Source organism: Mesoplodon mirus (genome assembly GCF_964341445.2).
Source record: "Mesoplodon mirus genome assembly, chromosome: 3".
Lineage (NCBI taxonomy): Eukaryota > Metazoa > Chordata > Mammalia > Artiodactyla > Ziphiidae > Mesoplodon > Mesoplodon mirus.
Window position 1 is genome coordinate 165,748,768 of NC_138978.1, and position 16,968 is coordinate 165,765,735.

General features: G+C 38.6%; 1 protein-coding gene across 1 annotated transcript in view; it reads right to left on the reverse strand.

Moving 5' to 3' along the window:
* The window catches only part of PAPPA2 (pappalysin 2), a gene marked incomplete at both ends in the record, with an annotated part of 309,213 nt that overhangs the window by 183,598 nt on the left and 108,647 nt on the right, over nt 1–16,968 (reverse strand). The window contains one exon of the mRNA XM_082613770.1: nt 8,028–8,173. Within this exon, the coding sequence (XP_082469896.1) occupies nt 8,028–8,173 (146 nt within the window). The remainder of the gene's footprint in view (nt 1–8,027; nt 8,174–16,968) is intronic.

Consider the following 16,968-nt stretch of genomic DNA (forward strand, 5'->3'; position numbering starts at 1 on the left):
GCCCTACTATGTGCCAGGTAGTCTTCCTCATGCTTGTTATTCCCATTTTCTATATGAGGTGACTTGCTCAAGATACATTTCTTCCTATCTTTCGGAAGCCACAGCCCACTCTATCACTCTAAGATATTTTTTTTCCTCCGAGGGTCACATTATCTGGACTCCTTGGAAGATCCCATATGTCTAAAGCCCCATTGTGAGCCAGGTTCAAGTTCCCTCCCACAAAGTTCTTGGGTCCCATGCATTGAGGCATGTTACTTATGATCTGATAAGGGTCTCTGAATGTTCCTCGGCAGTACAGACATTCCCCAGAACAATTAAGGAAGATGGCTGGTCCAGAACACTCTGAAGTGCCTAACTTCTGTGCCAGAGAGTGACCAACTGTCCTCTCTAACCTGGCCAAGATGCCCTTGTACGTATTTCATCACTCTGAAGCAGTCATATTTGTGGGCCACAAGGGACTTTCTCAAACCCCTCTCTCCTTTGTTGTCTGGTACACGCCTGAATCCTGCTCCTCCTTCTGCTTTTGTGGAAGTGCCTTTCATGGTCAAATTTGTAGAGATCCCAAATTCAACACCTCCAAAACCAAACTGCCTCCCCCTTTGCTCCTGCTTTTTCTATATTTTCTACCTTGGCACCATCATCCACTCAGTCAAACAGAACTCTTTTTTTCCCCATCTACTTATTTATGTGAACAAAGCTTCTCAGTACTTAGAGCTATAAAAGGGAAAAAAAGCAATATAAATGATGCTAAATCCTGTCTTATTATAGAAATAATTACTCTTCATCCACTGACACAAGAACTAATCTGGCAGAGAAAAGCCACTCTTGGCTCATTAAATATGTATTTTCCACTTTGTTTACTAGTCATTAATCAACATTTAAAAATATTGTTTTGATCAATTTTGGACAAGGAATCATTTCAAAAGCTAACTCAATTGAGAACAAATTTTTAACATGTTATAACTTATGATCAATATCAATGTTAATATACTGCTTGTGATATTGTATTACAGGTTTGCAAGGAAAATGGGTAAAGGGTATGTGGAATCTCTTTGTACTATTTCTTACAACTATATGTGAATATTCAATGATCTCAAAATAAAAACTTTAATTAAAAATATCACAAAATGTTTATGTTTTTATTCAAAATATGTTTTTAGCAGAGAAATAGGTGACTAACTAAAAACTATGAAAAAAGTATATTTATATGTTACATTAGTATAAAGTTCTATAGGAGCAATGAAATGGAAACACAAATTCAAAGAGAAAAAAGGAGCAATGAATAATTTCTCAATGTTAAAAAAGTGCATGGCCATGAATTTTTTTAATGAATGATGGTGATTATCAAATTATTATGTTACCAAAGATACATTTAGAAGAGTAGATTTAAAATGTATTTTTAAATGTCAATAATTTAAAATAATATGCCAGAAATTATATTCTTTGCTATAATTTAAACTTATGGTTAAATTTTTGGGTGTTACTTTTAAAATTGATTAAGGGGTACAGAGTTTTTCAAAAGTCTTTTAGGAGGTACAAGAGAGCAAGAATAAGTTTGAAGAGCTCTGCTCTAGCCATTCCAAGGACACTCCACTTCTAAGCAAGTCTAGGTTTTTAACAGTCTAAACCTTGGCATTTACCATTTCTTTCACTATGGAATGCCCTCTCATTGTCTGCCAAGCAAACTCCTGCTCATCTTTCAACTCTCCCCTCAAGCTTCAGCCTCTCTGGGAACTCTTCCCTTCTTCCCTGATGTTTTCAGCACAATCAGGCACTTTCTCATCATGTTCCTACTTGACCTCCTGTGTGGCAGCATTGTGTAGTATTATAAGTGTGTATTTGCAAGTCTGTATCCCAGTTGTGCTGTGCAAACCTTTATGGTGGACTCCTTTTAATTATTCTATCTCTAATATTGCCATGAAATAGATTCAACAGTTTTTCTTTGAATGAATGAATAAATAATTATGAGTACGATATTAATGGTTTATAAAAGGTCTGGTTTACCACTAATTTACGTCTTCTGCCTTTGAAGATATGTTTTCAGTTTAAGTACTGTATACTAAGGTTAAAGATATTCAAACAACTGAGCTCAAGGGGATCTCATTTATTCATTTACTTTACTTATAAAAAATTCTGCCCTGCATTACCACAACATTAAAAGTACAAAATCATGCTAAAGGCCAGAAATGGTGTTGATGGACCACAGATTACCTTGGTCTTTCCTCATAGTGACTTAAGCCATTTGTAGTCAGAAATTGGATTCAGTCTTAAAACTAGCGTACTTATCTGCCAGGTCACTCAGCTGACCCTCAAAATACAAGGTCTTGAATGTTGACACAGATAATCTTGAGTCTTGAAAAGACTCTGTTTAGATAATCCTAAATGTCTTCCTCTATCATGTTATGCCAGCTGTCTGTACTACTCTACACCCGATTTAGGTCAATATGATTCCTTTGTTCAATCACAGTTATGACTGAACAAGAAAAAATAAATAATAACATGAGAAGTTTCATATTGAGTCAGATTTTCAGCTAGTCTTCTACTCCTTAAATGCACATTAAGAAACATGTTGTAGGGCCTCCCTGGTGGCGCAGTGGTTGAGAGTCCGCCTGCCGATGCAGGGGATGCGGGTTCGTGCCCCGGTCTGGGAGGATCCCATATGCCGCGGAGCGGCTGGGCCCGTGAGCCATGGCCGCTGGGCCTGCGCATCCGGAGCCTGTGCTCCGCAACGGGAGAGGCCACAACAGTGAGAGGCCCGCATACCGCAAAAAAAAAAAAAAAAAAAGAAACATGTTGTAGGGGAACTAATTATTCCTAAAAGGTTTAAGAATAAAATATAAATATCCCTAGCTTCTTTTGCAATTCATTATGAGTCAGTGACTCATGAGATAATTTAAATATTTCTTGAAACTATTTAAATTTAATACCTTCACTCATTTATTCAGTCATCCCTTCAATCAGTGAGTATTCAAGGAGCACCTGCTATATGTGAAGTGTTCTGTTCACGCAAAGAGGCCACAGACCTTATTTAGATTTCACCAGTTTTTGCATGCAGGCTTGTGAATATATGTGTATGTGTGCACGTGCAAGTGTGTGTTTGTGTGTAGTTCTATGCAATTTTATCACATGTATGTATACCTTTGTGTAACTACCATGAAGATTTCTCCTCTATTATCCTTTAAGTCACTCCACACACATACCCCTCTCCCCACCACCCCTCACCCCATTCCTAACTCCTAGAAACCACTAATTTGTTTTCTATCTGTTGGATTTTTTCTTTTAATTTTGAGAATACCACATAAAATTTTGAGAATACTACACTAAATCATAAGCGTGCAACTTGTGAGATTTTTTTCTCACTCCGTATAATACCCTTGACATCCACCTAAGTTGTTGCATGTATTAATACTTTGTTTCTTTTTATTGCTGTGTAATATTCTATTGTGCAGATGTGTCACAGTTTGCTTAAGCAGTTAGCACCAAAGAACACTTTATCATTTCCAGTTTGGAGCTATTACAAATAAAGCTGGGTTTCAAGGAGACATGTTGTCATTTCTCTGGGATAAATGTCCAACAGTCCAACTGCTGGGTCATATGGTAAGTGTATGTTTAATTTTATAAGAAACTGATAAAGTGTTCTCCAGAGTGGCTGTGCCATTTTACTTTCCCATCAGCAATATATGCAATATCCAGTTTCTCCGCATCCTCATCAGCATTTTGTATTGTTACTATTTTTTTAGCTCTACTAATAAGTATAGTGATACCTCATTGTGGCTTTAATTTGCTTTTCCCTAATGGTTAATGATATTGAATATCTTTTCATGTGCTTATTTTCCATCTATATACTCTCTTTGGTAAAATGTCTGTGTTTTTGTCTGTTTTCTAACTGGAATATTTGTTTGTTTGTTTTACTATTGTTTTGAAAGTTCTTAATATATTCTAGATATAAATCCTTTGTGAGATGTGTGGTTTGCAAATACTTTCTCTAAGACTGCCATTTCCTTGTTCATCTTAACAGAGTGTTTCTCAGAGAAAAAGTTTTAATTTTGATTAAGTCCAATTTATCAGTTTTCATTTTTATGGACTATGCTTTGGGTGTCATATATAAGCACTCTTCGCCTAGTCTTGCCCTGAAGATCTTCTCTTATGTTTTCTTTTTATATAGTTTTACTTTTTATACTTAAGTCTATGATCTATTTTGAGTTAATTCTTGTATAATATAAGGTGTGTATAAGCTATCTAAAATTAATAAATTAGTATTTTTTCCAGATACCGGTGTAGAAGGGGCCTTAAATTATATAATTTTATTTACTTCTTGTCTTTCGTGCCATTGTCATCATATTTTAACTCAAATATATTTTAAGCCAAAAAGACATTGTTATTACCTTTAATATTTTTATCCTTTCTAGTGTGATTCATTTCTTTTTGCATGCCTCTGTTTCCTTTTGGAGTCATTTTCTTTCTGTTTGGATAACTTTCTTCAGTATTTATTTTACTGCTGGTTTTAAATTATCTCAGTTTTTGTCTGAAAATATGTTTAATTTTTCTTCATTTTAAAAGATTTTTGTTGAACATAGTATTATAAATTGGCAATAATTCTCTTTTAGCATTTTTAAAACAATATCAATCTATTGTCTTCTGACTTCCATAGTTTCTGTTGAAAGGTCAGCCTGTCAATCTTATTATTGCTCCTTTTAAAGTAACGTAACTTTTTTTTTTTTTTTTTAATTTTATTTATTTATTTATTTATGGCTGTGTTGGCTCTTCGTTTCTGTGCGAGGGCTTTCTCTAGTTGTGGCAAGCGGGGGCCACTCCTCATCGCGGTGCGCAGGCCTCTCACTATCGCGGCCTCTCTTGTTGCAGAGCACAGGCTCCAGACGCGCAGGCTCAGTAATTGTGGCTCACGGGGCCAGTCGCTCCGCGGCATGTGGGATCCTCCCAGACCAGGGCTCGAACCCATGTCTCCTGCATTGGCAGGCAGACTCTCAACCACTGCGCCACCAGGGAAGCCCAGTAACGTAACTTTTTTCTCTGGCTACTTTTGAGGTTTTTCAGCACTTTTGTTATAATGAATCTAGTTGTGATTTTCTTTCTATTTATCCTCCTTGGGGTTTGTGAAACATTTTGAATCTGTGGTTTAATATTTTTTGTCACCCTGAAAAATTCTCAGCAGCTATCTCTTTGATATTATTTCTGCCCCAAAATCCTTCTCCTCTTCTTCTAGAATTCCAATTTATGTTAGGAATTTTTCATCAGATCTCAAATGTCCCAAGTTGTTTTCTATATCTTTCCATCATTTTTTTCTGAGCTTCAATATGTATGTTTTCTACAGTTTTCTAGTTCACTAAACCTTTCTCCTGCTCATAAACCAATCTATTAATTTCTTAATTTCAGTTACTGTATTTTTGTCCTAAAATTTCCATTTGATTCATTAATATAGATTCTAGTTTTCTAAAGACACTCTTCACCTTTTTATCTATTTTTGAGCATATAAATCACAATTATCTTAAGCCAATATTCAATAACTCCAATATACGGATAATCTGTGGGTCTGCATTTATTTAGTGATTATTTGTTTCTTTAGTTTAGTTTATCATCATTTGGTCTTATCTCTGGCATAACTGGTAATTTTTTTTTTTTTTTTTTTTTTTTTTACTGATTTCTGGCCACTGTGCATGAAAACTTGTAGAAGCTTTTGATGATATTGTCTTCCTCCAGAGCATATTTAATTTTCTTTTGTTAGGCAGTTAAATATAGGCAGATGACCCTCCTCCAAACGGATTTAAGAGTGTTTCAGGCTGAATTTTAGGCTTTGTGTAAGCTAGGCTATTCATATTTTCCCTCACACATAGGGTATCTCAAAGCCCCTCCTCGATAGGACCTCAACTTCATTTTTTTGTTCCCTCCACTATGAGATTCCTGAAATCACTGTTCAGCTTTTTAATCTGTTAGCAGTTATTTTATACTTGTTTTATGGCCACTGGACCTGAGCATGCATAGTTTAGTAATTAGAAAAATATTCAAATTATGAGCAGACTATCAGTCTCATTTTTTTCATGATTTCTATCTCTCTGGGAGCTTGGTCCCTCCAGTCTGGATGCCTTAGAAGGCCTGACCTTTAATTTTTGTCTCCTCAGTAGTGAGAAGCAAGCTTTAGGCTGCTTCTCTCTGCTCTGCCTCTATTACTTTCACTGAGATTTTGGTAATTTCCCTAAAGGAGAAAAAATCTGAGTTATATGTAGAGCTCACTTCAATGCATTTTTCTCCTCACTGGGATTGGGTCCCTCAAATCCTCGTTGTCTTGGCTGATGTCCGATGTCTTCAAATAGTTAATTTTTTGGGTGGGGGTATTTTATCCACTTTTATAGTTAAATGAATCTTGTCAATGGCCTAGTGCCAACAAAGTTAGAAAAATAGTCAGGGCTCTGCTCCCAGTCCAATAATTCTTATCAAGAGGCCAAGATTTGTCTCCATAATGGCCAGGAAGAGCATTTTTTTTAGGTTTTTTGAACAAGTAGATTCAGTACCCAATGATAGACCTAGGATTCATAGAAACAATTGCTGGGTAAACCTAGCTGTCATATATACCGAAAAGTTAACCTTTGGTGAATCAGGTATGAACCAATTTGGAGGTAATTTCTTACAGTGTTACATGCTCCTCTGCTAGTATTGTTTTTCATGAGGATAATTCAAGATATTCAAACTCACTGCTAAATGAATTATTGGAATATAACCTTCTAGCCCACTTGTTGATACTTTGAAGACTAGAATGACTCACATTAGCTTTCCTCTGGAAAGCTCCACTCATCTCACAAATTTCTGACTTCTAATATACTGAGAACTGAAAATACAAGATTTAGTGATAAAAGGACTGCAGAGCCTTAAAACCGTATCAGATACTATAGAGCCAATGAAATCCAGCATACTAACAAAGCATTCAGTTTGAATCACCACAGGTTTAACTTTTCATTGTCTCCTCCTTTGCTTGAGATATATACCTCTTCTGGATGTTGACCTGATTCACTACAAGGATTTTTATGTTCTGGTTTCCTCTTGAACAGCCACAACATTTTTTCACCTATTGCTAACCTACTGCTCACCATTTTCCTTCCTCAATCCTTTGGACACTTGCTCATATTTTATTTGATTATCATTTCAATATTCTGGACTCCACTTCATAATGACCCCATCATACATAGGTTTGACATATACAGTATTATGTGATGTTTATTCAGTTTCTCTCTGCTTTGTATTTGACTACTAAGAAGATTAATTTTGCATAATCTCTTTTAAGTCACTCATAAAATGGTTTCTGGTCTCTTTCAAGCATTCTCTTTCCAATGTGAAAAATTCCTCTCAATTATGGTAATTCAGTTTTAAAGTAAGTTTTGGTAGAATCCTACTCAAGACTCTTTGAAAGCATATACAAATTATATTGAATAATTACTCTTCATTCACATAAACTGATTTAATGATTCTATTGATTGGTCAGTAATATTTCCTTTATAATAATGATAAGATATTGTAATAAAAGGAATTATCTTTCTTAAGCATGCAGTAGTTCCACTCAGTATTAAGGTGTCACCTTTTTCCTAGGTAAGCAGACAAGCTCCCCACCTGTTTTAATTTCCCAGAATCTCCTCAGGATTCCAATCCATGCAAGAAGCACAGCAATCTTCTGGCTGTTTACTGCAAACCAGGTTTCACAGTCTAGCCACCTTCTCGCTAGTTTCCCCCTTGAGGCTCTCCAAGACATAAAATGGATCTTATTCCATGTCAGCAATTTATTAACGTCTAGATTATAGATTCGGTCTAGGACATTCTGAGTTTTTGCCACTGTTTGCTCTAATACATCTTACCTGTCTGCGCTGAAACATTTTGAGAGATTCTCCCAAAAGCTATTCTCAGCCCAAAGCAGCTAATTCATTAAGTAAATTTATTTTTCTCTGTTTTTTCCCCAAATGCACTTTCATGGACTCCCTTCCAATCTCATTTTTCCTACTATAGTTGGTCTTCACTTTACTTACCCAGGTGACTGATGGCTTCCTTGTCCCAAGGCCAGGTGGCAGCACCTGCAAGGTCTTCCCGCACTGAGCTGGCAAAGTAGACGTTGAGGAAGTGAGTGCTGTTGAGCTGCAGTGCCTCTTTCAGCTCCTTCACACTCATGTACGCCCTGGAGAGCACATAAGAGGAGGAAATGTCACACCAAAGGATCAGTCCATAGAGAACAGTAGAACCAGACCTAATCAGACTCTGACTCTCCCAACCAGCATTGCTTTTTAGAGGAGAGGAGCAGAGAGGGTAAGACCAGGTGTTATGAAGCTCTCAAAAATGCACTAATACACATTTAGGATATTTATTCCAAGATAAATAATATCCTACCTTTTTAGCACCGCAATATTTATATGGATAGTCAGTATTTGACGTCATACTCAGTTCTCCACTCTACACCCAGATTATTTCTTCAAGATAAATCCAATAATACCCTTAACTCTATGCCCTGAGAATTACCTCCACTCCCACCCCAGCCCACAGTGAAGAAGGCCTTTCAACTCTCAGTCCCTGGTTCTTTCCATCACACTGCATGATCATTATTATGCTAAGAAGACCGACTGAATCTCTATTTCAGCATATGCTTGCTTCAGGCATATTTTTAAAGGTAAATAGTGGCCAGAAAATATAAAGTAAAACAGGAAAAAAAAAGATGAGTTATAGGTAGGAGAGGATATCATAAGCTACTGCAAAGAATGCTAATTTTATATATATTTCTCTTTCTAGTACCTTAATCTATAGACTCTCTAACCCTACTCTGACTACCTTATGATACTCACCAAGTATCTCTATTGGTGGTCTTCAAAGCACTAGGTAATATTATGTTTGAACTTATTCACAGACTTAAAGGTCTATTAAAGACACATGCCCTGGGCTTCCCTGATGGCGCAGTGGTTGAGAGTCCGCCTGCCAATGCAGGGGACGCGGGTTCGTGCTCTGGTCTGGGAAGATCCCACATGCCGTGGAGCAGCTGGGACCGTGAGCCATGGCCGCTGAGCCTGTGCATCCAGAGCCTGTGCTCCGCAACGGGAGAGGCCACAGCAGTGAGAGGCCCGCAGACCGCAAAAAAACAAACAAACAAACAACAACAACAAAAAACATGCCCCATGGCCCATAAAAAAGGGAAACAAGCATTTGATCTTTTTTAAAGCTTATAGTCAAAGACCTTCATCTTCCTGGCATCAGAGAAACTTAAAACTTTACTATGGGCAAACAGAGCCTCATCATACTCAATGAAGAGCTATTTTAAGAAAGAACAACTAAACCAGAACCCAGTGGACCCTTGGATTCACTGGATGCTTCCTATAGTGGTCATGGGAATGCCACTCCAAAGATAGGAATGATCCTATCACAGCTTCAACTGTGCAGACAGCTCTCTCAACACAGTTGAAATTTCCTTTATAGATTCACGCTTTACTCTTGCTATTCTGGTAGACAAGCTGCAGACGCTGAAATCTCTCAACCCAGAAGCTCAGGCTAGAAGAGCATGACCCTTCTTCTTCTGTTCACTCTGCCTCCCAACTACACTGTTGATGCCATCTATTTAATCCACATGTAGGATATACTGGCAAGGAGTACTCAAGAAATAGAGATCCCAAAGGAGACTGTGTTTATGTTCTTTGGCACAGAACCAAAAAGGGGAATAAAAGTAAAGAAACACAAAAAGATTTTGCTTTAGAACCAAAAATGCTTGAGAGAATGGGGACTTTAAAATATTCTTTCTTATTGACTTATAATATCTTGGAAAAGTAATTCTCATCCCCAATAAATCATCCAAATTTCATGAAGTGGCGTCAGATGTGATCAGAGGGATATTCCTTCTGATACTTTCCTGGAGTGTTTTTTGAACTGTAGCCTGGACATTAGTCACATTCCCTTTCCTTTTCTCCTTTACTAAAAATAATTACAATTTCCTGTATTGATAAATTGATGGTTTGGAGTTATGATGACATCAAGTAACTCTTCAACATGGAGGTGGTCTAATTGGTCAGATAGAAGGAGAAGAGGGAGGGTGGATGGGAGGAGAGAGAGAGAAGAAAGAAAAGGGAAAAAAGAAACAAATAGAAAATAAAAGAAAGAAATAAGGGCAGAGAGGATCAGTGATAGCCTATGTACAGCTCAGGGTACCAAGAAAGAAAATCTGTATCCTCTGGTCCTATTCCAGAGTTCCCATTCAAATTAGGAATTGGTAACTTGACAGTTTTCTCTCTTTTCTCCCTCCTCACTTTCCCCAAATCTCCCTGTTCCTGGCATGGTTTACTTGGGCTATCTGTGCGTTCCTGGCTTCTCTGTCTGCCACTGACCAGTCTTGGCCATCATCCTTCTACCCTCCCTCAACCCAGCAGTTCCACTAATTTCCCTTGAGCCACCCTCCAAGAAGCCTCCTCCCCCACTACCAACTCATTAGCTGATTCTGCTTATCTCCCATTTCTTCCTTGCCCATTCCACTCTCCAGCCATAAATTACCCTTCCAGATGAGAGTGTTTATGTCATACTTGGGGAAAACTGGGTACAGTCACTCTAATTCCTGCACTCCATAGAGATATAGATAGAAGTTGGCAAGTATAAGGGATAAAATACATTTTTAAAAGCTAGAGACAGTTGGAAACAGTCACTAATTGAATTGATACTTGAACGTTTTATTTTGTTGAAGACAGATTTTTGCCCAGATTATTCCATAAACCAAAAAGGGGCAAAGTGTAGATAGCAGGGTGTCCAGTTTGCATGTAGACTGTCTTGCCTATTATAACACATGTACACCATTTCAGAATTTAATCAGAGTTAATAAGATAAACGTCTTAGCTTGTCCACTAATGTGACCAGAGCCTGGCTCAGACCTAGGGTGGAGAAAATGGCCATTATTCTAAAATTCAGAGCTTAACATCTTGCTTCAGAAATGATTTATTAAGAGATAAACTTGTCATCCATCCAAAAGAACTTAATATTCAAAGGGTGAAATGACATACATAAATTTCATGAAAAGCATGGGACCACGAACTGACCAGAACTATGTATGAAGAGAGGTGAACTGCATTGATCTACTTAATTTCTGCCAGGATCTCCCTTTACCCATCCTCTCCACACTCTAGATTGAGATACCATGAACTTCTCCCTGAGGACTCAGACAGACCAAAGTGAAGCTGCACCTTGATCTTTATAAAAAAATTTCTCAAAAACAAGCTTTTTGAGAAAGCTGACATATCATATCAAGTTGTTCTGCCCATTGCTTGAGTCTATTATTTCTGACATGCCTCCTGGAAGAATGCGCAGCTGCCTAACTATTTTATCACTGTGACCTGCTGGTTTGGGATTAAACATTGCCTGGTGTCCAGCCCACCACATTCCTTTGTCCCCCAGATGATTTCTGTTGGGATCCCTTGACCACTGACCCCTAGCCACACTCTAGTATCTAAGTGTCCGGGCAAGCCCCAACTCTTGCTTAGTTTCTGACTGAGTAAACGTGAAAGGATATAAAAATAAAGCCTCTTGTGCTCTAGTTTAATAGTCAGTTGAATAACTCCTTTATAGACTGATAGAAATGATTCAGGCCAGAAAGAAGAAAAAGATCCTGAGCTGTCTGAAGAAGTTGAGTCAGCATCAAAAATTCGCATGTTAAAAAACAAGACATACAAGATGCATGCACGTATGCCCTGAGAGAGGGACCCAGGATCCTGCTTCACACAGTCAGACCAAGCTCCCTCCAGGGGAAGATCCTGACTGTACTCCACAGGGGTAAGGCAGCCTCCATTAGAACAAAACCAGATGCTCCCAAGGACCCTCAGCCAATTCCCATCACAGAAATGACCAGTGCCAAATCTGGGATATTTGGGTTTGGTTAAATCTAAACCTTCTTGTCATTGCTGTACACCATGGTTCTTGACCCAAAATACACAGAAGGGTTCCCTCTGCCACCCCCGTCTGCTATCCACTTTGCCAACTATGCTTCCTCCTCTGGGTGAATATCCCCTTTGACCTACTCCCCCAGTCCTTGGACGGTGCTCACACCATGGGGCTTACAGGTCCCCAGAGTACCAACTAGCTTTCTCCCAGCTGCCTAGTGCCACTTTGAAAACTTAGTTTTTTATTCTCTGTCAAAGTCCTCCTGCTGCTATTGGGCACATGGCACTCTACTATGTCACCATATACTTTCTACTTTCTTTCACTGTCCCATCTCTTGGTTGCTCCGTACACATCAAGGGCTTCACAGTCTGACTCACAGTCTTCCCCTTTACCTTAGATCCTAGAGTCACCTGAGGAAATTTCAATATTTATGTGAAACATCCACTGAAAACACAGTCTTATGTTTTACTTCCTTACTGCCAATGACACTTGCACACCATTCTCATTGTCATCTTTACTCAGGTGGATTTTCTGATCTCATGTGGGTCTTTAGTTCTACTTGTCTAAACTTTTATTTGATTATGGTCATCTCCTCTTCAGGAATTATTTGAAATCTTTACCCTTCTTTACCTTTTCTTGCCCCTTCTCCCCCAGCAACCTCAATCTCCTCTGACTCTTAGATAATCGTGCTTCCTTCTTTGATGATAAAATGGAAGCCATTTATCATGAACTCTATCACTCCCCCCATACATACACACATGCACACACAAACACACACACATACACTCAAAACATTTACTTCCTTACCTATTTTTATTCCCTCTCCTCTTGTCCTACAAGATGAGGTTTCTGAGAAAACCATAGCTAGTACCCTCTTCCTTTCCAATTCAAACTTCTTGAAAGGATAATTTCTTCATCTCCCATTTGTTTCCCTTTTTTTTCATGTATCCACTAATCCCACTGTAACCTGGCTTTCATGAGAACCACTTTATCAAAAATGCTTTTGTTGAAGTTGTTAGTAACCTCCTAGTTGTGCCTCCCCACAAAAATGGAAAAAATTCATTCACCTTCTTATTGGAATCCTTTGGTTCATTTTTATATTGTTAGTTACCTCCTGCTTCTTAAAGTTCTCTGCTTCTCTGCCTTTATTGCAACGCTCTTTCCTGATTCTCTTCTTGCTTTTGTGACCACTGATTCTCAGTCTCCTTTGTGGGTTTCTCCTTCCCCTTCTAATCCTTAAAAGTTACTCCCTGGGGTCCTGTTTGTAGCCCATTCTTTTGTCACTCTCCTTGTTCACCGTTGGGAACTTTTCCACTCTCGAACTCTGAAGCACCATCAGTATTTGGAAAAAACTCTCAGGTAGATATATATCTCTCTCTCTACCTGGATCACCCACAGACATCTTGAAGTCTACATGTCAATGTTATGGGTGGTTCTACCTGAACACAAACAAAATTCGGACACAGTGAGTTTTAATGCATCTCAAATAGTGGTCCAACTACTGAATCTGTGGGCATTTTTTCCATGGATATATTTGCAAGAAGTGTCTGATTTTTGGCTAAACACAGAGGCAGTATGTGACAGTGTCCACAGAAGGATAAAAAGGCAAGAACAGGGAAGAACCACAATGGCATTTTGTCCATTACCTAATTTTATAGACTGGATTTCGAGTTCCTCAGGAAGAAACAAAAAGAACCCTTTTTGTAAGAAAATTGGTGCAACCCAGGATACATAAGCCATTCTTTATGGCCTAATAACAAAATGAAGTACCAATTGAAGAAGAGGGACAATCTCTCCATTTCTGGAAAGAATTAAGGGATGTCAGCACCATTCTAACACTTGAGAGTTTTACAGCCTTGGGTTGCATTAGAAGCCAGTTCTCTAATAAGGCCAGCTTTTCCCTAGAGAAACAGTGAGGGCAGAGCATCAGCTGGAAATGCTGAGTGTCAGCAGACAAGGTAAATACCATTGCCAGTATTCAACAGCAAACAGCAGTAGAACCACAGAAGCCAGTGGGCATGAATTTTTAAGGCACACCCTTCCGAAGACTCCCAGAAATACTAGGGAAAGAGGACAATGTGTGAGGATAAGATTTTATAGCTATACACTGAGCTCATGTAATTTGATTATTAATGGTAGTATGACATCATTCGTCCCCAGGGGGTATGTGAACTGGAGGATATTCAGTTTGTCTCTGACTGAACTCATAGTCTTCTTCCCCACACCCACTTCTCCTCCATTGTCTCTCTCTGAATTGATGCCACCTCTATCACCCTCTCCATGACACAAGAAGAAAAGCCAGGATTCTTTCTTCAATACTCCCCCCCTTCACTTCACTCCCCTCATTATAATCAACCACCTACTAATGACCCCAGGAAGAAAAGACATCAGGATGATTATTGTTTCTCTTCTGAATGTCACAAAAGAGGCTAGATATCATCATCACTCAGACATAATCAACTGGGAACACATTTTTTTCTTGAAATTCAAATATGGAGAAACTGACAAGAATTATTACACCCAAAAAACTCACTTTTGCAAATGCATGTGGGACAGAGTTTTACTGCTAGAAGTAAAATGGAATTATTCTCTAGAAAGTTTTATCTGTTATAAGAACTTGAGGTTGAAATAAAAGAGCTAACTGGAGATTTAAAGGACTTGAAGTCTAATGTCATAATATCTTCTATGGTAGGCAGAATAATGCTCCCAAAGATGTCCATGTCCTAGTCCCTGGAACCTGGGACTATATTACTTTACATGGCAAAATGGATTTTGCAGAGGTGATTAAGAGTACAGACTTTGAGATGGGGAGACTATTCTGGATTATCTGAGTGGGCCCAATCTGATTACATGAGTCTTTATACGCAGAGAACCTTTCCTACCTGTTGTCAGAGAAAGAGAGGTAGCAATAGAAGCAGACTCAGAGAAATGCTACATTTCTGGCTTTGAAGCTGAGGGAAGGAAGGAGGCGGCAAGCCAAAGAATGTGGGCAGCCTTTAGAAGCTGGAAAAGGCAAAGAAGTGGTTTCTCCTGTAGAACCTCCAGAAAGATATGCAACCCTAACAACACCTTGATGTTAGCTCAGTGAGAACCATGTCATACTTCTGACCTATAGGACAATAAGTTAATAAATATGTGTTGTTTTCAGCCAATAAGCTTGTGGTCACTTGTTGCAGCAGGAATAGAAAATGAATATATCTTCTTTCATTTAAACATATAGTATCTTTGGAAAAGAAAAGAGCATACAGGGAATAAACATCTGGCTTCAAAAGATGGTGTCGAAAGAATTTGTTTTAAAAGAACTTGTGATTGCCTTCTGAGGCAGAAAATAGTAAATCCCACGTTTCCAGTTCTTGGTAGTAGTTTACCTACCTTATCGAGGGGGTCATACCCTGAAATTTATTTGGAAGGGGAGCATAAAAATACCCAGATAACTTATTGGGTCTGGATAAGGAAAAAGAAAAGCATGGTGGAAGTGATACCCAGTTGAACTTAAGAAAAAATAACCAAACCAAAAGTCATAGGTAGCATGTGTCAGCATCCTAAGAACAGGTGTTTAAGCCAGAATGACTTGGTCTCATGTCCCACCTCTAACACTCACTGGCCATGTGGCATTGGCAAGGTGCCTACCATCATTACACCTCAGTGTCCTTATCGGTAAAATGACAATAATGGAAGTATAATCTGCATATACTTATTGGGAAGAAAAATGAGATAACATCTAAAATCACACAGAAACAGTTGTCAATACACCTTATATTATTAATCAAAATACCTATGGTCTCAGATGTCTACATAGCCAGCAACAACGTTCAAAAATCATAATATAGGAAAGCAAGTATCATCTTAAAGACTTGATGGGGAGCTAATCATAGACTATGTCTGAGGACTGGTATACCTTGCTTGAAAGAAATAAAGTTAAATGAAACAGAAGTAATACCACAGTGCAAAAGGAAGCAAACACAACTGAAATCTGACACCTGAAGTAAACCCACAATGGAAAACATTTAGTGAAAATAAAAGAGCAATGAAAATTTTCTAGGCATAAAGTACTGTTGGCATGGTCAGGCAAGGGATAGTTTTGATACGTCCCAAAAGCAGTTTCCAGAATTGACACAAAATAAAAATATAGCGATGAGCCAGAACTTCAGATGAGAATGTCTCTGTCAGAAGGCTGGTGCTGCTAATGGCAATAGCAGCACTTCCGACAGATACTTCTTCTGACTTCTGGTAATATCTCTCAAAAAGGTCAGGAAACAACAAAGAGTCATGGTAGTTTCTTTTAATTCTTATTAATAAGAAAGAACTAGATGGTGACATGGAACGCAAGAGTTCCTTTAATGACAGAAACTCTATTTAAATTTTTCAACAGCCGAGTCTGGTAACATCAAGGACTGGAGCTTGAGTAAAACAGATTTCCAAAAGGGAGTAATGATTCCAAGGCCTAGGACTCTCAAGGGGAAAATGGCCCTTTGGAGGTAGAAGGGCATAAACCTTGAAAATCAATGTAATTCTAGATTGTCCCAATAAAGCAGAAAGGAGATAAACATCAAAAAGAACAGGTTCTGTAAGGGAACTCCCTGCTGAGCTAAAATTTTAAGACAACATACGTAGATTTTGGAAAGAGGAATAGCACAAAACTATTAAAAAAAAAATAGGGTCAAAAAAGATAAAGCCCAGGGACTTCCCTGGTGGCACAGTGGTTAAGAATCCGCCTGGCAATGCAGGGGACACGGTTTCGATCCCTGGTCCGGGAAGATCCCACATGCTGTGAAGCAACTAAGCCCGTGGGCCAAAACTACTGAGCCTGCGCTCTAGAGCCCGCGAGCCGCAACTGCCGAGCCCACATGCTGTAAATACTGAAGCCTGCATGCCTAGATCCTTGCTCTGCAACAAGAGAAGCCACTGCAATGAGAAGCCCGTGCACTGCAATGAAGAGTAGCCCCCGCACGCCACAACTAGAGAAAGCCCGCACACAGCAATGAAGATCCAACACAGCCCCCCAAAAAAGATAAAGCCCAGAACCAGCATAAACATAAAAAATGCAAAGAATGATAAATTTAAAAATTTATGTTT